Source organism: Hippichthys cyanospilos, chromosome 10, assembly GCF_059441005.1.
Source record: "Hippichthys cyanospilos isolate Australia breed blue-spotted pipefish chromosome 10, RoL_Hcya_1.0, whole genome shotgun sequence".
NCBI lineage: Eukaryota > Metazoa > Chordata > Actinopteri > Syngnathiformes > Syngnathidae > Hippichthys > Hippichthys cyanospilos.
In genome coordinates this window covers 21,976,971-22,004,578 of record NC_142378.1, presented here as the reverse complement: position 1 = coordinate 22,004,578, position 27,608 = coordinate 21,976,971, and the positions used below count along the sequence as shown (strand labels likewise).

The window sequence follows — 27,608 nt, the reverse complement described above, 5'->3', positions numbered from 1 at the left end:
GTACTGTTCTGAAATGGTTTCAATCCTACCTCTCACACAGGAGCTTCTCTGTCCAGTTGGTACAATATTCCTCGGACATTTCCCCTTTGAGCTATGGCATGCCCCAGGGTTCTATTTTGGCATCTCTCCTTTTTTTCCATTGATATGTTACCTTTAGGATCTATTTTCAGAAAACACAATGTATCATTCCATTGTTTTGCTGATGATGTACAGATCTACAGTATCTGCCATTAAAAATAAATGACCGATCCTATGTTGAGATTCTATTAGACTGCCTTAGGGGCATCTGGTCTTGGATGGAAGGAAGTTTTCTTCCCTTTAACAAAAGCAAAACTGAGAAAATTATGATTTTTTTTTTTTTTTTGTAATCTGAAGTCCAACAGAAACACAAGAAAAGTACAACAAAAAGAGACATAGCGAAAATGAGTATGTTATTAAGTCTAACACATGACAGGGAAATGGAGCCAGACAGGGAAATGACGCAAAGTAGCAAAGAATACTCAAAAACGCTCGAAAGAGAGAAGTGTTAACAAAGAACAAAAACTCGAGAAGGAAACTGCAAAAGTCTCAGGAGGAACCAAGGCACGGAGTAACACAGCCAGTGGCGTAAAATAATCTGGGGTCGTATCCCTGTCCTGGCCGCACTTAAAAAACCCATAATGGCAAACGGATATCAGGTGTGGATTCGGAGGCTCCGCACCCTCAAAGTCACCTTCTCCGCAGCTGCAAAAAAAATGGGAAAGCACAGTGAGGCGGGAACCTGACACATCCTCAAACTCATTGTCGGGTAAGCTGCTGTACGTAGGTAGATCTTGTGGACCCTAATTTAAACACACTTTGAAAAAAGTTTACAGAGCCTAACTTAAAAAGTATTGAAGTGATAACTCACAGCTAATGATCAGGCTTCAATCAATTTTAAAATATTCAATTGGTGTTCATGTAACAAACTATTCAGGCTTCATTGTAAAAATGAATTAAATAATTTTTGAATTGATAATAACATTTCTATTTTTTCAATATTTTAATATTTTATTTGATTTTTCATGGACTTTTTTTGTCAGTGTAATATCAAAAACTTTTATTTTAACCTGAAAAAAATCATTTCAGTAAACAGATTGTTTAATATCTTAAAGATTTAAAATTATCACTATACTAAATTAAAAAGAAAAAATACTTCAAATGCATTTGGAATGATAGGCAAGTCAATTACTTAGACAGTGTGTGATTAGAAATACAACAATTAAAAGCATTTAAAAGAGAACAAAAGGCTTTTCTTTTTATTTATAGTACAAGACAAAAAAATCTTTATAAGAACTCAGTCATGTAGGCATGCAGGACAATCAGTCTAGTTTTTAAGAGAAGCGGAACTTCAGTGACAATTTTAATGTCTTTGGGCCGGTGCAAGGAATATTCTCTGCCAAAGGCAAACACCACCCTTGTTTATGAGTGCCACTTTGTCAGCCTCGTTTCTCATAAATTCACAAAAAAAACACAATTATTTTGCAGAAACTAAGAAGAAATATAGCTAAGTACAGAAACAAGGCAAAAAAGGTATCTTTTTTACTTCTGGATAGAATTTATGGATTATGTAAAAGATATTTCTATAACCTTGTTTGTTATGAAGTATTTATTAGGTAGAAACCATAACTTATTCCATGATATCTCATTCACAAGCATATTCCAGTGAGGAATAACACTAGGTAGTGTCCCACATGGCTATCCAAGCTTCCGCTGGTTTTCCCTGACTGCCAGAAAGCTCCGGTTCAATTCGGCCTGCCTGCTTCCTGCACCACACACAGTTTGTACTCTCTTGTACATAAATAAAACGGCAGTTAGACCTTTTACCTGTGCGTGCTCTTAGGTTCACTACTTAAGTGTGATAACATTGGAGTTAACAAAACAGTTTTATATTTATCTACTCTTTTGTTGTTGTTGTTGTTTTTACTTTTGAAAAGAATACACACACCAGAAGGGATGGCCCCAAATATTTTGCAAAACCACGAGAAGACACTGAGGTGCGAAATGTCTTTAGGAAAATCCCCATATGTGAATAAAAGGCCGTCATTAGTGAACAAGTTATCTACCCAAAGATTTTGTTTTGATATAAAGATCACAAAAAATAGATGTGTGTTATGCAAAGAATGTCTGTAATTTCCTATCAAATAATCACGAGGAGAGAAATTAGATTAGGTCTGTAGAAAGAAATGCCTGGCAATGAAAAGCTGAAACCTTCACAAGGATTTTTTTCAGTGTCATGTTGCAAACAAGAAAGGTCAAAACTGTCAAGCTTTGACAAGATATGGAAAGGAATCGTTTTCCAGAATTGAAGAGGGGTTATGATAAACTTGGTTTATCAATTGATCATGAAAGTGATATTCAAAGAAAGAAAATCCAAAACATTAGGACCACTGTTTTTTTTAAAGGGTTTAGAATATTTGTTTGTCAAGTAATGGGTTTTTTTTCCAAATAAAATTACAGTGTATTTTGTTAGTTTTTATGAAGTATCTTCCTATTGCCATGTAATGCCACAGCCTCATATGCAAGCCACTGATTTGGTGTGTAGGAGTCTACCCCTCCATGACAGATCTCCTTGGAGTCATTGGTTGAACTTGTTAGGATATTTATTTTTTTAAATTTGGGTAACATTGGGGTAGCAGCTCAGACTTGGATCTTTAGTAATTAAAATACCAAAATATTTTACTTGTTTTTTTATGAGGATGCTATACAATTTAGATTAATCACAATTCTTAATAGCTAAAAGATCACATTTGTTAACATTCAAGCATAATGCTGCTTTCACACCAACGCGAGGCGTAAAAGCGGACAGATTTTTTTTCTTCAAAGGCAATAGGGAGTTCACTTTTATTAAAAAAAAAAAAAAAGTTGCCTCATCTGCTGACTGAGTCAGAATTAAATCCTTACCAAGGAGAGTTGAGCAAAGAACACCAATTCAAGATTAGAAATTTGTTTTAATGTACGTATATGGCTTTATGAACTGTGAGAGGAGTAGAATGTATGTCCACTTCAATATTGTTTTTGTCAACAGTCTTTGAGATCAGTCAATAGTCAATTCCTGATTGGCTCGACGTGGTTTTAGTACTCCACGTAAATAGCAGTAAATTATTGGGATACTGTATTCCACTCTCCATATTTCATTCCACAATCCCAAAAACATACATGGCAGGTGAAACTCCAAATTGCTCTTAAGTGTGTTTGTGAGTGGGCGCTCATATTTGTGTGCCGTGATTGGCTGGCAACCAGTTCAGAGTATCTCCCCCTATTGCCCGAAGACTGCTGGGATAAGCGGCTATAGAAAATAGGTGAATGGATATACTTGGGTCATGAAAACAGATCAAATGACAAGCAGGATCAGTAATACACAAAAGATCCCTGTTAAATCTGTTTGCTAAGTGAGCGAGCAACTCCAGCAGAATGTTCTGTGCCATGAGCAGGCCAGATACAGCTGTAAGTGGACTAGACCTGTTCTTCCCTCTTTAGCAAAGAGAAACACGGCTTTGTGTATTGTTTTATAAACTCCGAGCATTTAAAAGAAAGAAAGAAAGATTGAACAACTTTGCAGAAAGTAATTGATATATAGAATTGGATTTAACAGTCAAACTTTGTGCAAGATAAATTTACCACACTTTGTTAAGATCAGCACTTTTAGACATAAATGTCATAAAGAACAGTGTGATGTGTCATGATAGTTTCACACTTTACCAAAATATCAGTTTTGTTGACCATTTTGCAGCGAACTGAAACCAAACATCCCCACTTTTTCATGATTTTTGTTTTCCTTTTTACAGCTTTTACTATCAGGAGGCCTTTTAAAAAACTGAACCCTGAGGTAATAGAATATGAGTGGAAATTAATAATTGGAAAAAAATAGAATATGAACTTTACACCAGCTAAAAATCATAGTAAGTAAAGCTTGCATGTGACTTGGAAAAGTGGAAATTAATAATTGGAAAAAATAGAATATGAACTTTACACCAGCTAAAATTCATAGTCAGTGAAGTTTACAGGTGACTTGGAAACAAAAAACAATTACATGGAGTCTTCTGTGCCATACTGTCAGGTTTCCACTGTTTAGGCCTCCCTAAACAAAAACGTTGTAAGTAACAAAACTTCACCCGACAACACACAAGAAATAATAATACACACAAGTGTAATAAAAAATAAGCAAAAACACTAAAATATATACGCTGCAAGTAATATGTGCTGCATTCATAAGAACAAAGTAAAGCAAAATCACAAAATACAGCACAAATGCAAAAACAACATCACATTATTTGTCAAAACACCTCCTTATAAGGGGTTAAAATGTTGCAAACGTTTCAACGGAAAAGCCACTAGGGAGCGCTACGAGATCAGTAAACCAAGACCCTATCTGTCGGGAAGGCCTGTTCAGAAGCTGCTGTAATTGACCAGCTTTCGGAGAAGCTACAAATTTGATCAAATCTTGATGAAAAGTATCATCGCAGTACAGCCTTTTCTCTATTAATGTTAATAATTTGCTGTATGCTGTTTAGAATTTGGTCAAACTAACGTTTGAAAAAAGGAACAAGAAAGAGGACAATTCAGAGAACGATTTCACGAGTCATCAAGTTTTGTCCGTGGTTCTCACCCCTGGGTGTGTGTGAAGGGGCTTCTGGGGCTATTGAGATTTTAATGTTTTTTGGATTGTTTTTAATTTATAAAATATATTTAAAACAATGCTTTTTAAATGCTGTGACAGTAACATTACAGTTGTCTTTTCAAAATAAAATAATTTGGAAGACGAAGCAACTTCAATTTTGGAAGATGAAGCAACTTCTATTTTCTTTGCAAAATGAATTATGTTTTAATTTTTAAAAATTTTTTACAGATGCACATTAACATTAGTGACACAATTCACCAGCAGACGTCAGAAACAATACAGTGATGTTACAGGATCTGTCTTCTGACGCTGCGGAATAAAATACACCTAGAAATACCGCGACAAATATTGTTCCACAATTAAATGAGTCAGACATGAATCAATCTAGACATCAATCTAGAAATATTTAAGTAGTGAAACAAAACCTGAATAAGAGGGGGTATTCAATTATTTGACCAGTATAGTATAGTACTTAAGATACCGCATGTAACTTAACTGTTTTGAGTATTCATTGTAGTGCAAGACAATAAAACAACCGTAATCCAATAAAAATAAGACATGTGAAAAGAAAAAGCTTTAAAATATTACATAACTAAGCCATGACATATCGTGACAATTGACAAAACCACTCTGCTTTTGCTGGGATTTGGGAGAGAATATTCACAGGTGCTCATTTGTGCTGTAACAACTTTGGTCTTGTGTCTGGGACTTACGTCCAATATTGACTCCGTGACATTCATAAGAACAGGTCACAGGTTGACAGCGCCTACCACACTCCATCCTTAGATTTGGACTTAATAGAAATGTCCTGCCACAGACTGCTGCAGATGATCAGATAATAAAGTCTTTTGCGTTAGTCTTGATGAAGCAGCATGCGGCTCATTATTCAATGTGCTGCAACACTTAAAGTGTGTCTGTGTCCAGTACTGTGTGTCTCTGTGCCACCCTTTGAGTTCAAATGAGGACAACCAGTTTTATTTTACATCAAATTTTGCTCTTCTACTAGTATTTCCTGTGCAAAGCCTTCCCTTCACTTCTCTGAAGCAGTCCTCACCTCATCCCCCCGGTGTCTGGCGAGGCTGGGGCATCTTGGGAATGTCCCGACGTGGGGTGCCATTGACCCATGCCACCCGCATTCCTTTGCCATACCGTGGCAGCAGTTTCAGGGAAATTTAGCGAGTGTACCACTTCCCAACTCTGTCTAAGGCCTTCGGACAATGCGGCCACTCTGCTCAGCAATAGCGACCCACCCATACACAGGTTCAGACAGGATTGGAGCAGTCAGGGAAATTTCCTCTGCAGCTGTTTGGCTGTGTGGAATCAATTGGCTAAGGCTTTATGAAAGTGTGCTTTCAAGTCTGATTCTTGTGTCTCTTTATGTATTTACTTGTTAAAATAAGTGTGAAATGACAGTCAGAATGCCTGAGATCTTTTGAGATCAAAATCATACCAGGACAGAGGAACATATCCGATGTCCACAGTTCCAATTTGGAGTTGCACTACTCTTGTTTACTGTCTATCTATCCGTGCATCTGTTCGTTCGTCAGTCCATCCATCCACCCATCGTACAGTGTAATTATATATATATATATATATATATATATATATATATATATATATATATATATATATATATATATATATATATATATATATATGTTCAGAATTAATCAACATTCAAATTCATGTTAATGATGAGTCATGTTAATGATGAGTCATCACCAATGTCCCCTCTAATTTTCAATGCGCCTGAGCATTCACACAAACTCCCTGAGTAGGCTTTGGACCACGGTGAGCAACTTCTGAAAAAAGTTGAAAGAGGGGGCCGGGCAAAATATAGTTGAGAAACACTGTCCTAAAGTGACCGGTATCACATAATTCACATTTTTCCATTCATGAGCAAGGAAGGAGGGGGGCTCTGAGTAATGTGCTTTTGGGTACTTATCCTGTCGTTTATGAAGGGATAGCTGAGGTTAAAAGCGTTGTCCAGGACCAATAAGGGAGAAGGATGCATCTGTGATTGTCATGGCAAAAAAAAAAAAAAAGATAACCTCACTGATTCAGTCAACAGGGACCAATTTATCCAATGTACTTAAATGACTCATTTGTCTAAATTACAGCTGTTGAAATCCATCGAGAAGAAATTATAATGGTTAAGGCCCGTCAGAAAAAAATTCCAATAACGTTGATAAATATTCAATATACAGAAAAAAAAATGGAAAAAAAATCTGCTTCTCTTCCAAGAAACCTTGGATAATTGACAGCAACAGCACAGAACATTCCTGGAGTGAAATGAGATCATGTTTGCTGTAATGCTTTATATTGTGCATCCGATCGATGACTGACGAGTCGATCAAATTATGTCATTATAACTGATCATCGATTTTGCGTAAACAACAAAACATCTGATAAGACCACTCAGGTGTCAAACTCAAGGCAAGGGGGAAGATCCTGCCCACCATATCATTATACTGTATGTGGCTCATGAAATGATGAATAAACTTCAAGTTTCTGACTAAAATACCAAACTTGCCAGTTCACTTCAAAAGTATTTGACTTCATATTCATTCCAGCTCTCTGACAGAAACAATAACAGTCCCACAATGAAGATGAGTTTTACACCCCTGAAGTAAGCAGTTTTAACCCTCCAAAGATTCCAGAAAAGAAAGAAGGATTACCACTTTAAAATGACTTTACAAATGTTGATCATTCAAAGCAAATTTCGATCAACTTGCTTTCTTTTTGCAATGCTAATCAGACTAGCCACTGTTTTACCTCAAAGCCCCTAGATGGCAATACGTCATATCTGTGGCACATTTCTACCCTGGCCGACTAGGGAAAACGCGCTGCAAATGGCACAACACACACACGCACACACACACACACGCACGCACGCACACACACTCACACACCAGTAAAAAAGCGCTACAAATGGCACTTAGACGGAAACACATTTACCAAAACGGAAACACACACAGGGTGAAAACGAGCTGCAAATGCCACAACAAACACACACTGGGCGGAAAACAAATGCAGGTTGCGATTCTCAAAAAGGAAAAGGAAATGCGCCTGGCCACTAGGACAGCCATCATGGGACCAGATTCTCGGCGCAAATGTTTTCATTGACCAGCTTTTGGAGAAAGAAAAGGTACGCTTTGCTTTGAATCTGTAAACACTTCGGTTTCATCGTTCACAGTATGACATAATAACAGCTATTAGCAGGTAATTTATATATTAATGTTATATATTTGGCGATATGTATTTGGCGTCTGAAAAATTAAAATGTATCTTGTTTGCAGACAATACTACAATCATGCACTAATGTGAAAATCTTGAAAAACTTATTACAGAAACCACACATGAATTATGCAAGCTACAAAATTGGTTTTCTGAAATAAATTGTCACTAAATATATTAAAAACCAAGATTATGTTCTTTGGTAAGGTAAGGAAAATATGAATATACAATCACATACTATGATCGAGGACGTTGAAATTTAAAGAGTCCATGTATACACATTTTTTTATGATAGAATGTCTTGGGGACCGCATATCATTAAAGTTAAGAGCAAAATAGCTAAGATTGTGGCTTTGATGTATAAATCCAAATATTATCTTGATAAGAAGGCACTACTTATAATCTATTGCTCAGCTCACTGATGTCACCACATTTAACTTTGTAAAGGTAGAGGGGAAATACATATAAGAGCAATATTGAATAATTATACAGTACATAATACAAACGAAAACAATACGAATTAGTAGTTCTGTGAGATCATACAAATGTCCTCTTTCTTCAGTTAAAACATTAAAGTTCAAGGACCTCATAACATTTAAATCAAGTAGTTTATGTTCAAGACACACAACAATTTACTCCCTGCCAACATGCAAAAAATGTTCTGCACAAGAGAAGGAATGTATAATTTGAGGAGAAAAATGAATTCAAAAACCTACTCCCGAATCACATTAAAGAATGCGTGTGTGTGACAAGATAAGGTGTAAATCTTTGGAACTGCATTGATGAAGAAATCAAAGGTGCTAAAAATTAGGCGCATTTAAAAATGCTGTATAAAAATCATTACCTGCGTACACATGCAGAAAAAGATAATTGTGTGAAGGTGGAACCTTCACACATATGTTATTGTGCTCGGCCATTTTCTTTATGATTATTATTCTTCTTATTCTGCCTGTTTTTCGACGAGTTTCAACTCATTCCCAATTTATCCGATTCACACCATTCCAATTTCATATCATTCCAATTATGCGCCCGAAGGGCGTTTCCATTTTTGTAATTCTAACTATTCATAATTTTCCCACAATTCCCTGTTTTGTACCCCAAAAACGGCCCAATGTTAAGTCTATGGGATTTCGGCCCATTGACTTACATTGGATGATATTACATTTCATATTTACACCATTCCAATTTCATATCATTCCAATTATGCGCCCGAAGGGCGTTTCCATTTTTGTAATTCTAACTATTCATAATTTTCCCACAATTCCCTGTTTTGTACCCCAAAAACGGCCCAATGTTAAGTCTATGGGATTTCGGCCCATTGACTTACATTGGATGATATTACATTTCATATTTACAGCTTTCTCATTTCATATTTTCAATATTTAACTCATTCATCTCGTTTTAGGAAACCTTCCCATCATTCCAGTAATTAATACATTCCAATATTTTCCCACAATTCCATATTTTTCATCCTTCAAAAATTCATAATTCATTTCCAATGGGAGATTAAACATTTCACATTTTGAGCTTTCCTATTTCATATTCATAACATTTAACTCATACATTTCGCCTTATGGTTCATTCCCACGATTGTAACAGTTAATAATTTTCAATATTTTCCCATAATTCCATATTTTTCACGAATAACAATTCAAAATTCATTCCCAGTGGCGGATTTAATATTTTTTATTTGAAGCTTCTCCACTTCACACTCACATTAATCAGTTAATACATTCCCCAACTAGAAAATATGCAATTCCTGAAGAAATTGCGTGTGAAGGTGTAACCTTTGAAGGTAGCGGTGCTGAACGCTAGAGTGATGTTGAAAGTTTGAGTGCTTGAATCTGTGACATCATGTGAATGATACAGATTTGGAATTGTTTGAAAAGGTCAAACAATGTAGAAGATACAAGAAAACACTGAAAAATGAGGAATTGTGGGAAAATCTTGAATTGTAGGAAGAGAAAAATGGATACACGAATGGAATAGCGGGAATATGGGGAATCGATTAAAGTTGGAACGGTAGGAATCGGATGAAGAATGGCAAAGATATAGGGGAAAAACTGAAAGAAGTGGAATTGTGGGTAATTTTTGAATTGTGGGTAAAAATGCTTTGGCGGGCATTGGGGGAATTGATTAAAGTTGGAACGGTCGGAATTGGATGAAGAATGGCAAAGATATAAGGGAAAAACAGAAATAGTGGAATTGTGGGTAATTTTTGAAATGTGGGTAAAAATGGATGGGTGGGCATTGGGAGAAACGATTAAAGTTGGAACGGTGGAAATCGCAGCAGGAATGGCAAAGTTACAAGGGAAAAACTGAAAAAGTGGAATTGTGGGTAATTTTTGAACTCTGGGAAGAAAGCGGAAACCACCGTGGAATGGTGGGACTTCGAGGAATCGATTAAAGTTGGAATGGTCGGAATCGAGTGAAGAATGGCAAAGATAAAAGGAAAAAACTGAAAAAGTGGAATTGTGGGTAATTTTTGAATTGTGGGTAAAAATGCATTAGCGGGCATTGGGGGAATCGATTAAAGTTGGAACGAAGGAAATCGCAGCAGGAATGGCTAAAATACAAGGGAAAAACTGAAAAAGTGGAATTGTGGGTAATTTTTGAACTCTGGGAAGAAAGCGGATACCACCGTGGAATGGTGGGACTTCGAGGAATCGATTAAAGTTGGAATGGTCGGAATCGAGTGAAGAATGGCAAAGATAAAAGGAAAAAACTGAAAAAGTGGAATTGTGGGTAATTTTTGAATTGTGGGTAAAAATGCATTGGCGGGCGTTGGGGGAATTGAATAAAGTTGGAACGGTCGGAATTGGATGAAGAATGGCAAAGATATAAGGGAAAAACTGAAAAAAGTGGAATTGTGGGTAATTTTTGAATTCTGGGAAGAAAGCGGATACCACCATGGAATGGCGGGACTTGGGGGAATCGATTAAAGTTAGAATGGTCGGAATCGGATGAAGAATGGCAAAGAGATAAGGGAAAAACTGAAAAAACGGAATTGTGGGTCATTTTTGAATTGTGGGTAAAAATGGATGGGCGGGCATTGGGGGAATCGATTAAAGTTGGAACAGTGGAAATCGCAGCAGGAATGACAAAGATACAAGGGAAAAACTGAAAGTGGGATTGTGGGTAGTTTTTGAATTCTGGGAAAAAGAAAAAGGATATCACCATGAAATGGCAGGACTCAGGGGAATCGTTTAAAGTTGGAACGGTAGGAATCGGATGAAGATATCGGATCAGATATCCAAGATGGCCACCCCTGAGGTTTGATGGGAAATGGAGTCTCAGTGTATGTGGGCAAGTGTCCAAGATGGCCACCTGACGACCCCATGGGAAACAAAACTTTGTAACGTTCTATCTCGGCCATTCCTGCTCCGATTCCCACCGTTCCAACTTTAATCGATTCCACTGATGCCCGCCATTCCATTCGTGTATCCATTTACCTCTTCTCAAAATTAAAAATTTTGTCACAATTCCACACACTGTACCTTTAATAAACCAATTCATTTTCAATGAGGTCATTCATTGTGTGGGCGTTTCGCCTTCGGTGACTGCTGGTTAGGAAGACAAAGTACTCCGTTTCCCAAGGGGTCGTCAAGCGGCCATCTTGGACACTTGCCCACATACACTGAGACTCCATTTCCCATCAACCCTCAGGGGCGGCCATCTTGGATATCTGATCAGACATCTCTTGAGCGCTCAGCCCAACTTCCACCCAGGATGGCGGCCATCTTGGTTAACTCAGAACAATAAAAACAACACTCTCCTAATGTTGAACATCCAAACTAATAATTATAATCCCCCAAAATTCAGAATTTGAACTTTAAGTGTACTTTTTTCTTACTTTTTGAAATTTTGTGATATTTTACAAAATTCAAAAAATTGTTGTTTTTTTCACTTTAATGACTACAGGTGTTTGTCCGATTCAGTTTGACTCAGCGTTTAACCGTTCATCTTGACCCTGCCTATGACCTCAGGGTGTCATTTACCCACAATGCATCTGTTTTGCATAAGTAGTAGCCCCCTAAAACTCGCGAAAAATGCAATTTTTTTTGTTTCCTCTTGTGATATCTCCATTTGCGTCCGACCTATACTTATCATTCCAACTTTAGGTGTTTCCCATTCTGGGTTAGATTGCCAAGAACACCCCCGCACCAACAATTTATAGTTTTTCCCATTTTTTTACCCATAATTCCTCAGTTAATTGTTCTCGCCAAAACATTGTAACCTTCTGTCTTTGCCATTCTTCATCCGATTCCCACCGTTCTAACTTTATATGATTCCATTCATCCCCGCCAATTCATTGGTGTACTCGTTTACCTCTTACCAGAATTCAAAGTTGCACCACAATTCCACACACTGTACCTTTAATGAACCAATTCATTTTCAATGAGGTCATTCATTGTGTGGGCGTTTGGCCTTTGGTGACTACTGTTGAGGTAGTCAAAGTACTCCATTTCCCATGGGGTCGTCAGGTGGCCATCTTGGACACTTGCCCACATACACTGAGACTCCATTTCCCATCAAACCTCAGGGGTGGCCATCTTGGATATCTGATCCGATATCTTCATCCGATTCCTACCGTTCCAACTTTAAACGATTCCCCTGAGTCCTGCCATTTCATGGTGATATCCTTTTTCTTTTTCCCAGAATTCAAAAACTACCCACAATCCCACTTTCAGTTTTTCCCTTGTATCTTTGACATTCCTGCTGCGATTTCCACTGTTCCAACTTTAATCGATTCCCCCAATGCCCGCCCATCCATTTTTACCCACAATTCAAAAATGACCCACAATTCCGTTTTTTCAGTTTTTCCCTTATATCTTTGCCATTCTTCATCCGATTCCGACCATTCTAACTTTAATCGATTCCCCCAAGTCCCGCCATTCCATGGTGGTATCCGCTTTCTTCCCAGAATTCAAAAATTACCCACAATTCCACTTTTTTCAGTTTTTCCCTTATATCTTTGCCATTCTTCATCCAATTCCGACCGTTCCAACTTTATTCAATTCCCCCAACGCCCGCCAATGCATTTTTACGTACAATTCAAAAATTACCCACAATTCCACTTTTTCAGTTTTTTCCTTATATCTTTGCCATTCTTCACTCGATTCCGACCATTCCAACTTTAATCGATTCCTCGAAGTCCCACCATTCCACGGTGGTATCCGCTTTCTTCCCAGAGTTCAAAAATTACCCACAATTCCACTTTTTCAGTTTTTCCCTTGTATTTTAGCCATTCCTGCTGCGATTTCCTTCGTTCCAACTTTAATCGATTCCCCCAATGCCCGCTAATGCATTTTTACCCACAATTCAAAAATTACCCACAATTCCACTTTTTCAGTTTTTTCCTTTTATCTTTGCCATTCTTCACTCGATTCCGACCATTCCAACTTTAATCGATTCCTCGAAGTCCCACCATTCCACGGTGGTTTCCGCTTTCTTCCCAGAGTTCAAAAATTACCCACAATTCCACTTTTTCAGTTTTTCCCTTGTAACTTTGCCATTCCTGCTGCGATTTCCACCGTTCCAACTTTAATCGTTTCTCCCAATGCCCACCCATCCATTTTTACCCACATTTCAAAAATTACCCACAATTCCACTATTTCTGTTTTTCCCTTATATCTTTGCCATTCTTCATCCAATTCCGACCGTTCCAACTTTAATCAATTCCCCCAATGCCCGCCAAAGCATTTTTACCCACAATTCAAAAATTACCCACAATTCCACTTCTTTCAGTTTTTCCCCTATATCTTTGCCATTCTTCATCCGATTCCTACCGTTCCAACTTTAATCGATTCCCCATATTCCCGCTATTCCATTCGTGTATCCATTTTTCTCTTCCTACAATTCAAGATTTTCCCACAATTCCTCATTTTTCAGTGTTTTCTTGTATCTTCTACATTGTTTGACCTTTTCAAACAATTCCAAATCTGTATCATTCACATGATGTCACAGATTCAAGCACTCAAACTTTCAAAACATGCCGGATAGGCGGCCCTCGATGACTGGGTTTGGACATGCCTGTCGTAGATCCTGAACCCCCACTGCTGAACATCCTGGTCCCTGCATCCGGACGCCTAGTCACTGGGTGTCCAGTTAGTAGGCGCACGTCTCCAGAGTTCCCTAGCCCACGTAAGTTACAAACCTCCCGAGTTTTCCAGCCTTCAAAGGTCCCCAGTCTGCGCAAGGCGCAAATCCCCCGAGATCTACTATCCGCACACGTTTTCAGAGCCTTCCGTCAATTCACAGGGCACGCCTTCAGTGTCCCCCGTCCAGGCGCACAGCACGCCTCCTAGACCCTCGTCATGCCCTTCGAGCTGCTGCAGATGCCCTCTGAGCCACTGGCTGAGCCGCTGCAGATGCCCTCCGAGCCGCTGGCCGAGCTGCTGCAGATGCCCTCCGAGCCGCTGGCTGAGCCGCTGGCCTAGCCGCTGCAGATGCCCTCCGAGCCGCAGGCCGAGTCTCTGCAGAGGCCCTCCGTGCCGCTGCATAGGCCCTCCGAGCCGCCGGCCGAGCCGTTGCAGATGCCTTCCGAGCCGCTGCAGCCGTGTTTTGAGACTCTAGCCCTGGCGCTGCCAGCACGTTCCAAACCCTCAGTCATGGTGCTCCCTCTGCTCTTTGAGTTTCTAATCTCAGCATTGCAGTCGGCCTCAGAGTCTCAGGCCGAGCTGTGGCAGCAGCCCTCAGAGTCCAATGTCAATGCTGCTGCAGCAGCCCTCCGAGTTCCACGTCACGCCGCAGCCCTCCGAGTCCCACGTCACGCCGCTGCAGCAGCCCTCCGAGTCCCACGTCAAGCCACTGCAGCAGCCGGTTTCTGAGCAGCCCGTCAGCCCTTGGTGGTCTTCCTTGTCTAAAGTCAGTCCTCTACCAGTCTTAAATTCTCTGGTCTGTCCCTAGCAGCCGGGGAAATCAAAGCTTCAGCCTCCCGAGCAGCCCGCCATGGAGCGACAGCCGGCGCCATCCGTCAAGGCTCCGCCACGATCTCCAGAGCCGCTAGCCAAGGCTCTACAACCACCTCCAGAGCAGCCCTCCGCAATGCTGCAACCACCTCCCGAGCAGCCAGCCAAAGCACAAAAGCCGCAGTCTACAGAGCCACCAGCCAAGGCACCGCCGCAGTCTTCAGAGCCACCAGCCACGGCGTTGGCACACTCTCCCGAACCCACACTACAACGGCCAGTCGGCTGCTAACGGCGGTCCCTTGTCCCAGGTCAGTCGCCAGATCTCACCTCTCTGTGACATGCCCCCAGGGTTCAGGTCCAGCCGGCGCCACATGAGCCTCCGCCCGCCGGCATTCAGCCGGCGCCGCCCGGGACTCTGCCTACAGGCGTCCAGCCAGCGCCACACGGGCCTCCGCCCGTAGGCATTAAGCTGGTGCCGCCCGGGACCCTGCCAGCCCGCGTTTGCCCGACGCCGCCCGGGTCCGCTTCTGCTGCATCCGCCCGACATCAGCCAGTTCGCAGCGGTACCTTGTCCGCATGGCTGCCTGGGGTCGCCGAGTCCTCCTCTGCTGGCGTCCGCCTGACATCAGCCAGTTCGCAGGGGTACCTTGTCTGCATGGCTGCATGGGGTCACCGTCAAGGACGCCCTCCAGACTCGCGCCACCAGGTCCACCTCTTCTGGCGTCAAGGACACCCTCAAGATTTGCGCTGCTGGGCCCGCCTTCTCAGGCACTCTAGGCGCCCTCCTGGCTCACCCTGCTGGGTTCACTTCGTGTGGCGCTCCGGATGCCCACCAGACTCTATGGACAATAGGACTTGCTCCTCCGGGTGCATCTCGTTTTACGGTGGTGGTGTTTGGGACAATTTCAGTTCGTGCAGTCTTTGTCTTTGGGTAGGGTTTGAGCCCTCCTCTGGGCCCCCTTCCGCCCGCCCTGCTTGGGCTTCTTGTTTTCTGTTTCTGGGACGTCTGGGATCTATTCCTTGGGGGGTGGGTTGTTATGTCATGATTTGGTTGGGTTTGCTGCTTTCCTCGGTTCGTGTAGTTTTGGTTCAGGTTCTTAGTTCATGTTTAGGTTTCCCTCTTGGCTGCCTTTCCTCTTCGTGTCTCAGTTAACCCGCTTCCCCCGCCTCTTGTCTTCCATCCAGGTGTTTCGCGTTGTCTTAATTATTTTTTGTGTCTCTTTACAAGTTCCTGTATGTGTCGAGCTAGTTGTCAGGTCATTGTTTCTACATACCATGCTGCACGTTTCCTTGCAGACATTCCTCCTCGAGCCTCGTATTCCCGTCTCCCAGTCGCTGACCCCGTAAGTTTTTTTTTGCTTCTTGTTTTTACTACTTTGTCCATTTTTGCCATTGTTGTCCTTGCCTTATTTTACCTATTAAACAATTTACTTTTGAGTCAATACGCCCTGCGCTCCTGCAATTTATTGGTTCTGCCTCTCTCACGTCACCATACCCCGCCGTGACAAACAGTATTTAAAGAGTCTTAATAATCAACTAAAGTACGTAGGTACTAATGAACATGATTTAGCAATGTATTCTCTCCCATGTGAGCTGATTTTCACCCCGTCTATTATAGTGTTAACGTCTAGCATATTGTATATTTTTTATATAACTTTGTTTCACAACTTCAACTTTTTAACATTAAATTAACATGCAGATGTACAAAACACGTTGGCATAGTACAGTGGAATCACAATGTATCCAAAAAGCCTAAAATGTGTACCTAGTAGAATAAGAGATCGAAAGATGCAAAAAACTGCTTTAAAATCATAATACACTTTTTAACTATAATAAAATAAATAGAAAGCAGAAAAGGAGGGGTGGGAGTTAAAGGTTGAGCTCTACTAACTTATACATTTTCAGTGCGTTTTTTTTTTTCTTCATACTTTACAAGGATGAGAAATAATGACATTATTCTTCATGAAAAACAATGAATTATGCCTGGACTTTAAGTATACAGTATAACGTAATTATTAATGTATTAAATGCATGTCCAAGTTGACTAAATGCAAATCCTTTCAAATCAACTGGTTTTGAGTAAAGTATCTTTGCTTATTTTTTATAACAGTAAAACAAAAGACCTACAGTTTAAACAGATTCAAAGCAAAGCATACCTTTTCTTTCTCCGAGAGCTGGTCAATGAAAACACTTGCACCAAGGATCTGGTCCTCCGATGACTCCTGGTGGCCTGGCTCATTTCCTTTTTGAGAATCACAACCTGCAGTTGTTTTTCACCCGTGTGTGTGGTGTTCTGGCATTTGCAGCGCGTTTTCACCTAGTGTGTGTTTCCGTTTTGGGAAATGTGTTTCCGTTTTGCAGTGCGTTTCCGTTTTGGTAAATGTATTTCCGTTGTGTAATGGCACTTGCAGCGCGTTTGTGTTTTGCAGTGCATTTCCCTTTTGAAGAGTGTTTCCGTTTTGAAGCGGATTTCCGTTTTAGTAAATGTGTTTCCGTTTTGGGAATAGTGTTGTGCCATTTGCAGCGCGTTTGCCCCAGTCGGCCACCGTACATATCCAGTCCAAGGTTGCAACGGATGCCAACCAGTTCCTGTTAGCATCAAAGTGATGCAGATTCTTATTAGTTCATACACTGTACGTGTACACCCCTAGCCCATCAGACACTCTTTGGTAAGGCCGTTCAACATGATATCGGGCTGTTTTGGACCATAACAAGACCTAATCCGAAATTCAGGGAGCTGAATGTGCCTCAACAAATGGCAAACAAATGAGAAGGACTAGCCAGGGCCAGTGAAAGAGTGAAAGATTTGCTATTGATCTACGGTGGTCCTTTTCTCTTTCGGGGCCACCCGTTTTGAAAACCGCACTGGGTAAGGGCATACAGAGCCACTCCAGAACCTCCTTGGTCGCTGAGAGACACGCAAGTCACAATTAGTCTCAGGAGATGTAATGACAATTCAATAAGCGCTTAAAAAATGTGCCTCCATTTTCCATCACCCGTTGCTCCCCCCGTTTTCGTCTACATACCTAAGATTGGTATTATGAGTGCTATTTGAGGGGCTGTGTGTGTGTTTTTTTGTTCTTTCCCACGCACCACAGTTCTTTTCAGTCGCTGGGAGAGAAAATGACCACACAGGTTTTCAGCAGTTCCAGATGCTAAGAATCATTGTGTCTTAAGGCAGCATGAGTTCCACATGCTATGAGTTGTTGTCCCTTAAGGTAGTGTGACTTGTGGCCTCGAAACACTTGTGGCAGCCGAAACACTCCAAACGCCCCCTTCGATTGAAAGTTTGATTGCATGTTTGGAACTCTTTTGGATGCTTTCACACTGCCCATTTAGTATGAAGTGAAATATGTCGGACTTTGCAGATGTTTCCTTTGAGCTACCTTGACAGGCCAGACACTCTTTTTCACACTTTTTCACATCCTCTTCCCAAAATACTTACCATCCTTTTTTTTTCTGCTCCTCCTCTTCATGTTTAATTCACACTCCACTCTTGCTTGAAGATTTTCATCAGAATCCATCATTCTTGAACCAATGATTATAATTAGGGTCGCCCCGATACTAGCGTATTTTATGTACTCGTACTCGTGCTCTGAGTCCACCCGATACTATTACATCATCAACATGCTGCCGTGCTGTGTGCGACACGTGCTAGATCAGTGGTTCGGTGAGTCGGTCTCAGGATTTCGGTGGAGCCTCCGCCGCAGATTTTTTTTTTTGTCAGCACGGCCACTGCGAGATTGCGACAGCCCCCCCCGGTCGACAATATATATGTAAGGTTTCGGTGAATTAGCATATTAAACATGTAGGGTTCGGTGACCTCTTAAAGAGGGCTGTATAAGTGTCTGAGTGAGACTCCCTACTGGTCCGCTTTGAGAGCGCTCCATAAGCAGCATAGTGAGCCCTCCTTCTCATTCAGCACTCAGTCTTGTCAGCACGGTCTCGCTTCGCCACTGAGAGATTGCGATAGCAATAGAGTTGGGAAATAACCCCTACTTTTGTGTTGCTGCTGAAAAAGTTATTTAAAATAACTTGCCTTCTGATTTTATTTTTTTTAATTTTTTGAACAAAAAGAAAAAAACCTACCTCTGACTTGTAGGAAGAAAGGCTTAGTCCTTACAGACAGCACTATTATTATTTAAGTTCTTGTAGTTGTAAGTAACATGTTGAAGATTGTTGAAAAAAAAATGCAATTTCAAAACCGTTGTTATGGTATTATTAAGTACTCGTATCGGTTCTTGGTATCGGCAAGTACTTAAATGTCAGTACTCGTACTCGGTAGGCAAAAAAGTGGTATCGGGACATCCCTAATTATAATGACAGCCCACCCTTAGCATTGGAGGAAACTGACACTAATGAGCAGGCCAGTTTACCATGACTCTGTTTTAGTGTTCATGTGTCAGTATGTCACATAAGAGAATGTGCCTGCTCTTTCACTTCCCTTGCAAACATATACAGTCAAACGCATCAAAGCTAGTCAAATGTAGCCATGAGCCATCTGCACACCTCCCAAGACCTCATTCCTGGCTCATTCCAGTCTTGGATATTTTTTTTGGTAGTGTAGCATTTTTGTTTTTAATTGAACCACAAACAAATGACACAACTATCAAGTCAGAAGCTGAAGTTGATTTTAGCATCTGGATTTGGGCAGGATGAAAAAGGTGAAGCCGGTCACCATTTGGGCCTTTTTACACAGGTTGGAGTACACTGAAAGTAACATCCTCCAGATATGTTGGTGGTGTTTGGATGAATTTGTGGGTAGCATCGCTGATATTTGACATGAGGATTGTAGTTCAAATCTAAGTCTGCGACTTGATTTGAACAGTAGGGTTCATCTAGATCCCAAGGCAAGACCCTTTTCCCTTTAACCGGTTGGTAGCCACTGTCAGTTCCAAGGTTGGAAAATAAAAAGTGTGGCTTGAGTAAGAAAAAGCAGCAGGCGTGAAAAGTAAAAACTGTGACACATTGTGGCAATCCATGAAAGTTGCCTCTTAGAAAATGTTTTTCATAAAAAAAATGTACAGTATTATATTTAACCACAGGTATGATAATCTGATTGCTGGTAACATTCAATGATATCTTTAACAATATTATGGGTAGTTTCTACTCCTTGTTGGATATAAATCTGAATCAAGTGAGCTGGGTTAAATCCTAAACTCAACGTGCAAGCATAAATTACAACCCAGTGTGCAGCCGCTTTCGAACCCACTGCTGGGTTAGTTATTTCATTTGATTTGTCTTTCTTTGAACCCAACAGTTTTAAGACTTTGTTTTGGTATAACAAAAAGTGGAAATAAGTGAGAAATAACAGAAAACTTAGATATTTGAGAAGCTTTGGAAATGAGTGCTCCATTCATTGACTGCACCTGGGCATTTTGTTCACAGAGGAATCTCCACACTTTGCTTTGTTGTCACCATCCATCCATCTTCTACAGCAGATTATCCCCACAGGGGTCGCAGGCTTGCTGGCGCCTATCTCAGCTGGCTTCGGGCTGTAGGCGGGATACACCCTGAACTGGTTGCCAACCATGCATTTTTTTGGGGAGTGAGAGGAAGCCGGAGTGCCCGAAGAGAACCCGCGCAGGCTCGGGGAGAACATGCAAACTCCACACAGGAAGGCCAGAGCCAGGTGGATTTGAACCGGGACCTTTGAACTGTGAGGCGGACGTGCTATTCACTGCGCCACCGAGCTGCTCTTGTTGTCACCAGTATATATAAAAATATAATTTAATTTCTCCATCTCATCCCATCCCCTCCATCCATCCCATCCCCTCCCTCCCTCCCTCCCTCCCTCCCTCCATCCATCAATCATCTTAACTGCTTAGAGAGGTGGCCAGACTGGTGGCGTGGTGTGAGGACAACAACATCACCCACAACACAGACAAGACCAAGGAGATGATGGTGGACTTGAGGAAGGAGAGAATGACACATCAGCCACCGCTCACCCAGGGTCGGGAAGAGGAGAGGGTGAGCAGCTTTACATACCTGGGTGTACACATCAGGGAGGACCGCACCTGGACACTAAACACCACACAACTGGTATTTAAAAATGTTAGTATCACTTTGCTACAATAAACTTGAGGGCAGTCTTTTTAAAATGAATGCACAAGGGTTAAACTGTAAAACATTCAAAAACAGACTTTTGGACACTAACAATTTGTGCATGTAAAACAAAAACATTAACAGGGGTGCATGAGTACCAGGACTCACCCTTTATGTCATTAAAAAGTCTTCCTCAATGTCATACTCGTTGTTGCTCCAACATTAAGCGCACTGTCTGTGTATACACAGTGACTTTGCATTACTCAAACCTGCGTCCTCGAAAAGTTTCATAAGTCCATTAGTTATGGTTTGTGGGGTTCCCTTGGGACCCAGTTTAACTGGTCCAAGATAGTCGGAGGTAAATTCTCCATCAAAGTAGAGTGACAATGTAAACAATCTCATTCACACTCTCACGAGACTGATACGCAGCCTTGACAGTCAGTCCAAGCCACTTCAGTAAACAAACAAATATTCTCAAAAAAGAAAAACATGGGACAACTGCTGCAGTAACTTCACACAGGACTTGAAAGATCTGCTCCACCGCCTTGCGGTCACTTCCACAGTTCAGAAAGCAAACAGGAAAAATAACTTTGATCTACATCCAAATTTGCCCAAAAAAAGCACTCCACATGGTCTTCTCCATTAATGATTGAATGAGCCCAAAAGCGTTTTTTTTTCTTTTCTGTGCCATTGTCATCAAGACAAAAACAGTAAATGCTTTTCTCCTGTTAATTGGCACTATAACGTGTACAAATATAATAGTCACAATTCTATTAATTCAATTTAAAGGATAAAATGAATATTGTATATGTAAGTGTTAATCTGCGCACACCTTACACAAATGAAGCTTGGTTTGTTTCTGGAAGTTTGGAAATGTTTTTTTCTAGTTTTTTTGTTTGTTTGTTTTTGAATCGCGTTAGTTGGTGGTCCCCGTGGAAGCGCAATTTGACATTCCAAGGACTATGTGGCTCAGCGCAGTCATGTAGTGGGCAGGGTATGTGGCCTCCTTGCAGTGATGCAACGGGGCTGTCACGCATTATGTGGAATCTGCGAGGCAGTATCAGGAATTCTACTGCATTGTTCCTGCAGTTGGTTTCACCACCTAGCTAGAGGGCAATTAGCTATTGCTTTTCGATTAGCTTGTTTGTTAGCCATAATTTGCACAACATTCACATGCTCTTTTCATACTAGTGTTGTGTGAATGGAGTGTGAGAAATAGGTCTAGCGAGATAATGTGGAGGAGGTACGCATGCGTGGCGGGAGGGAAGTTGTGAGTTGGAAGAGAGATAACTTGTTATCTCCTGGATCGTACTGGTTATTCCGTTTTCCTAACGTGTTTTCATGAATAAATTGTGAAAACCAATTACTTGCGGAAGTTGCTCTTGGATCCTGGAATACCATCACGTGACAGACAAAAAAATCTGCATTCTCAAATATCAAAGGAAGTTGTTACTATTGTGAATGTGCCGAATACATCCTTTATCTGGTAAACCACCGGCCAGCCAGCTACAAGTAGTGAGCTAGTTATTCCCGCACTATCCATCTTGTTTTATTTTGGGAAAATTTCTAAAAAATCTATTAACCAGTCATGTATAGTCCTGTATGGCTGTCGTGTTAAGTTGTCCAATCCTTGCTTCCAGCAATGCCAGTCGCTCTGAAAAGGTAACATCACAGTAGTTCTGGGCTCAGGTAAGGACCTATCATGACATCCCTCATGTCTGAGTTTGATCATGTGATGTTCACAAGCTTGGATAGAAAGAACATTGGAAATGGGGAACCACACAAATCAGATTACCAGTACAGATTATGTTCAACCTTGGTGGTCACATTGTATCTTTATAAATGACCTCAAGACAAGACAATAACATGGTTCAATAACATAGTTAAACACTAAAAAGCATATTGGGTATATTAGTTTTATTAGCCTTATTCAACTAAATGGTTCTTGCTGCCATTTTCTCAACAAGAACCATTTGAGTTTATAAAATACATGAATGAAAATGTAGCTGCTACATCACATCAAATGCACCTACAGCCTCTATGTAATGTAGGCAAAGGTGAATATGGACAGGTTGGTTGACTTTCCATATGAAGGAGCACTCAGGTAAGAGACAGTAATAACAATTGAGGGTTGCATGCTCACAACATTCAATTCATTGAAAATAAGCAAGTAGTCCACTCATTTGTCTTTTTTTTGTGTGTGTATGAGGTATCTAAAGTAGTCCAGTATCCAAGGCAGCAATGAGACCTTTTTGCAATATTTGCTTACTGAGCTACTTTGTATTGAAAGAAGCTGGCCTTTTCAGTGCAACAATAGAAAATCCTTTAGTTGCACATGCATACACACCTGAAGTCTACTGTCAACGTCTTTTCGAATTGAGGCAAATAACTTAAAAGCACAAACTCGAGCTCTACAAATATACGTTACAAATCTGATCAAATTTACAAATATTTGACACATGGGTGGGTGACAAAGACATTAGCTTTGCCACTTCTGATACTGGGTTAGTTAGGACGGCAGCATGGGCAAAAAGTGAGTGGACGGATGTCTTCGCCTGGCCTTATGACCGCGCCGTGGCTTCCCCCGTCCGTTCAACGAGACAAACATCTGCCTGCCGCCATGCTTCCAACGGAGTGAGGCGTAAGTGTTGTAGCCATTCTCCTCGATACGCTCTTTGAACTTGCAGTTTGGGTTGTACTTGACCTGGAAGGATTACAGAAGGTGTTAAGAGGCACCGCTTAACAGATAAACATGGGCAACACCTATCGCATCTTACCATTAATGTCGGTATTTGTCAGGTGTCCAATGTAAAATCCCATATAGAATATTAGCAACAGCCAATGTTTAGCTTGTCTTGTGTTCTTTATGGGCAGGGGCTTTACGGTCGAGCTAGTGAAGAGAAGAGCGCGAGAGACAGCAGCGGAGTAGTGCAGCTACGTGTCACATAATGAAGCTTTTTGACCCGCCGACAAGTTTGTTAGAAGTCGAACCTGTGAGCGGTCGATAGGTGACTTGTCACCCATGCGAGAGTTACTTTAAATTGTTTCCAAACATAAATGTGCTTATGAACGTTAGCATTAGCTCACGCTTCGCCAATCTCGCGAGCTCGGTGGTACACGTTAAGTTTGGTTGGTATGAATGTCTCTGTTTAGTTTGTCACGGTGCCTTATTTCTCTGTTTTAAAGAAACCAGACCCACACACACATCAGCCCGTATATGGCGTTATATTTGTGCCACAATTACGCACGCGCGGAAAAAAAAATTGAGCGGAGAAAATCAAACTGAGCGAGCGAAAACAGATTTTGAGAGCAAGAAAAAAACTATTGAGCGCGTGATGATAAGAGTTTGAGCGCGCGCCGATGGAGTTTGAACACAGAAAAAGAAATTGCTCGCTCAAAATTCCTCTTTGCTCGCTCGGGATAGCCCTCTCTCACTCAACATCTCGCTCTCGCTCGCGATACTCCTCTCTCCCTCGCTCAACATCGCGTTTGCTCAACATCGAGCTCTCGCTCGCTCGAGTCGTCCTCTGCGCTCGCTCAGTTCTGTTCACGCGTTACGTTTGTGCCACAAAACCAGCCAATCAGAGCTTGTAAAAGCACTTTGATTGACACAGCTTAGTATCCAATGAGATTGCTTGTACGCTATCCGTTGACGCACTCTCGTTTGCCCTGTGTTCACCCGAAAAGGGCAAACGAGTGTGCGTCAACACGGACTTGGGCTGGAGAATTACTTTTAATATTATTATTATTACTGTATTGTATCATTTGACAGAAATACCTTGTTAGTTTTTGTACTTTAATAATATAAGCCCACCCCTCCCGCCTACGTCGATGTGACGCACTCTCGTTTGCTCGTTCCGGGTGAACACAACAAGCAATCTCATTGGATACAAAGCTGTCAATCAATGTGCTTTTACAAGCTCTGATTGGCTGGTTTTGTGGCACAAACGTAACGCGTGAACAGAACTGAGCGAGCGCAGAGGACGACTCGAGCGAGCGAGAGCTCGATGTTGAGCAAACGCGATGTTGAGCGAGGGAGGGAGGAGTATCGCGAGCGAGAGCGAGATGTTGAGCGGGAGAATGCTATTGCGAGCGAGCAAAAAGGAATTTTGTGTGAGCAATTTCTTTTTCTGTGTTCAAACTCCATCGGCGCGCGCTCAAACTCTTATCATTACGCGCTCAATCGTTTTTTTCTTGTTCTCAAAATCTGTTTTCGCTCGCTCAGTTTGATTTTCTCCGCTCAATTTTTTTTTCCGCGCGTGCGTAATTGTGGCACAAATATAACGCCATACCCGTATGGCTCGTAGTAATGCCCGGAAGTAAATCACATTTGTATTTTCTCACTATTGTGGTACAGTACTTGCATTATTTTTATTTTTTTCATTTAATATTTGTCACTCTGAACATAATGTATTTTTTTTATGTTCAACTATGAAATAGCTATCTGCAACTTTTCTTGAAGCAGCATGTGAAAAGGAAGTATATTATTTTGTTCATGTTCAACTTTGCTGCATTATTTGTTATTGCAGCAGCATATGGAATAACTTTAGTTTATTGCAGCCTGCCCAATAAAATATATATCATTTTGAAATTGGAAAGTATGTCCTAGCAATTATTTTATTTTGGAAAAATCTCATATCTTGTTCTCGTGGGCTTATACCTCGTGAGATATCTTGTCGCATGGAATTTCTTTCTTTGTCCCATGCCTAATGTATATACATTATGAACAGAATCTGTGACAAAAGGCAGCCTTACTGCCAGAAATGCAAACTCTGACATCCGTGGTCCAGGGACTGAACAGGTTTTGGAACCCCATATTTGGAAGCACTCTTCGCAGAATTCTACGAGAGGCACAGTTACCATATTTTTTGGACTATAAGCTGCGGCTTTTTTCTCATGATTTGAGCCCTGGCTATATTCCAGTGTAGCTTATCTGTTTTTTTTTGTTTGTTTTTTGTTTTTTTGCTAGCCACCAGCAAGCAAATATGTGTATCTGTTCAAGGTTTCTATTTATGGAACAACTATGAAATAGAACTGAAAAGATGTTAATCAATGGCTGTGTTCAAAGAGTTTAAAAAGTACATTATTTAAAAAATATGTCTAAATTGAATAAGAAAATATAAAATTTTGGGTTAATTAGTGACGTGTAAATTGTAGATACAGTACACAGTATTTATGATTTTGTATATGTATTTATAGTTTTTGAATTGCTATTTAACTAACAGCATTCTGTTAGTGGTGAAAATATCCATCAATTTTCTATAAATATGTTGGGACTAAACATGCAGCCATGTTCAGTCTGCTAAAGAGAGGCTGTTGCTGTTGGCAGACAATTACCAATAAATTAAAGAAAAAAAAAATTATGTACCATCTTTTTGCGGAAATATTTCATGTTATTACCTGCGGCTTATAGTCCAGTGCGGCTTATCCATGACAAAGAGCATTTTTTTTGTTTTTTTTTGCTCAAATTTTGCTGCTGCGGCTTATATATCGGTGCAGCTTATAGTCTGGAAAATACGATAAATAAATTCTCCATGTGGATTTGTTAGCTGCTCAAGGAGGCTATAAAGAGTAGAGTTGGTCCACTGTTCCACGGCTGGAACGAAAACCACTACTACTACAACTCAACTTCTTGACAGACCCCCTTTCCAGTGCTCAAGAATAGAATTTGTTCGGGAGGCTGAGGATTGAGATTCCTCTGTAGTACAAATACACCCTCTGGTCCTCCTTAAACTGGTGGACCACCACCCTGGTATGAAAATCAATAGATACTGTCCTTAATATCCATGCGATGTTGAAGAGACTTGCCACCAATTTTTGCCTCGGCGACTGCTGAAGCTGCTTTCTCTAAGCCACTACCCATCAACTGCCTCCAGAGTCCCACAGGCCAAAAGGGCCTGACAGGACTTCTTCAGCTTGATGGAATCCATAGCGGGTTCGGGTAGAACCACTTCAACAGGCTCCAATCACTGTCTCTAAACCATTGGTTTTGCCAGATTGGACCAGCATCCTCCCCCACCATCAAAGCCAACACACCATCAGATGACAGGTCTGCCCCTCCCTTCACCTGAGTGTCTAAAACATGTGGTCACAAATCCAATGACAAAGACCACAATGTTAATCAGCGAAGGACATCCAAGAGTGTCCTGCTGCCAAGTAAACATAGGAGCACTCTTTGCTAAAGCATTGTGTTTGTTGTAGACAATGTGCAAGATGAACACACAGAAGTCCAAACAACATACAGTATCATCGTTCAGTTACACAACAGGTTTTTGGTGCTGAGGCACAAATAAGGTTTAGAGCATCTTCTCATTGGGGTCATTGGCTTGCTGGTACCTATCCCAGCAGTCTTTGGGCAATACGCAGGGGACACCTTGGGCTGATTGCCAGCCAATTGCAGGGCACCTAGAGACGAACAACAACCATTTATGCACCCAATTATACCTAGGGATACTTTTGAGTGTCCAGTGCACTTGTCATGCATGTTTTGGAGTGTGGAAGCTGGAGTGGCCGGAGAGAATCCACGCAAACTTGGAGAGATCGTGCCAACTCCACACAGGAAGGCTGGCGCAAGCTGGATTTGAACAAGACTCTGACGTGCTAACTATTCTTCCACCGAGTAGCCCCGTCATGAATATAACGGAGAATATTTACTTTAACAGCTTAATGACAAACCAATTAGAATTGAGATCTTTGGATCAGAATAAAAATACTTTTTACTTTTTATTATATTTTAAATGACATTTCAGTGCCCATACTTTTACTTGAAAATATAT

General features: G+C 41.0%; 2 protein-coding genes across 14 annotated transcripts in view; one reads left to right on the top strand and one right to left on the bottom strand.

The window, feature by feature from the left end:
* The first annotated feature begins 551 nt into the window (after positions 1 to 551).
* Positions 552 to 27,608, top strand: part of LOC148417531 (uncharacterized) — a 40,801-nt gene continuing 13,744 nt past the window's right edge. For 4 of the 13 annotated variants that reach the window (XR_015866964.1, XR_015866969.1, XR_015866968.1 and 1 more), the window contains exons 1-2: positions 20,180 to 20,446; positions 20,616 to 20,757. Coding sequence is in view for 1 of the 13 variants with exons in the window: in XM_088425500.1 (XP_088281626.1) it covers positions 7,753 to 7,787; positions 20,616 to 20,757 (177 nt within the window). In the remaining 12 variants the exon portion in view is untranslated. Of the gene's footprint in view, positions 788 to 7,479; positions 7,788 to 13,918; positions 14,021 to 14,137; positions 16,232 to 17,071; positions 17,457 to 20,179; positions 20,447 to 20,615; positions 20,830 to 27,608 lie in introns of those variants that run through there. The other 9 variants (XR_015866970.1, XR_015866963.1, XR_015866965.1 and 6 more) reach the window with 9 other exon arrangements.
* Positions 22,762 to 27,608, bottom strand: part of fgf22 (fibroblast growth factor 22) — a 59,069-nt gene continuing 54,222 nt past the window's right edge. The window contains exon 4 of the mRNA XM_088425499.1: positions 22,762 to 23,536. Within this exon, the coding sequence (XP_088281625.1) occupies positions 23,342 to 23,536 (195 nt within the window). The 3' untranslated portion in view covers positions 22,762 to 23,341. The remainder of the gene's footprint in view (positions 23,537 to 27,608) is intronic.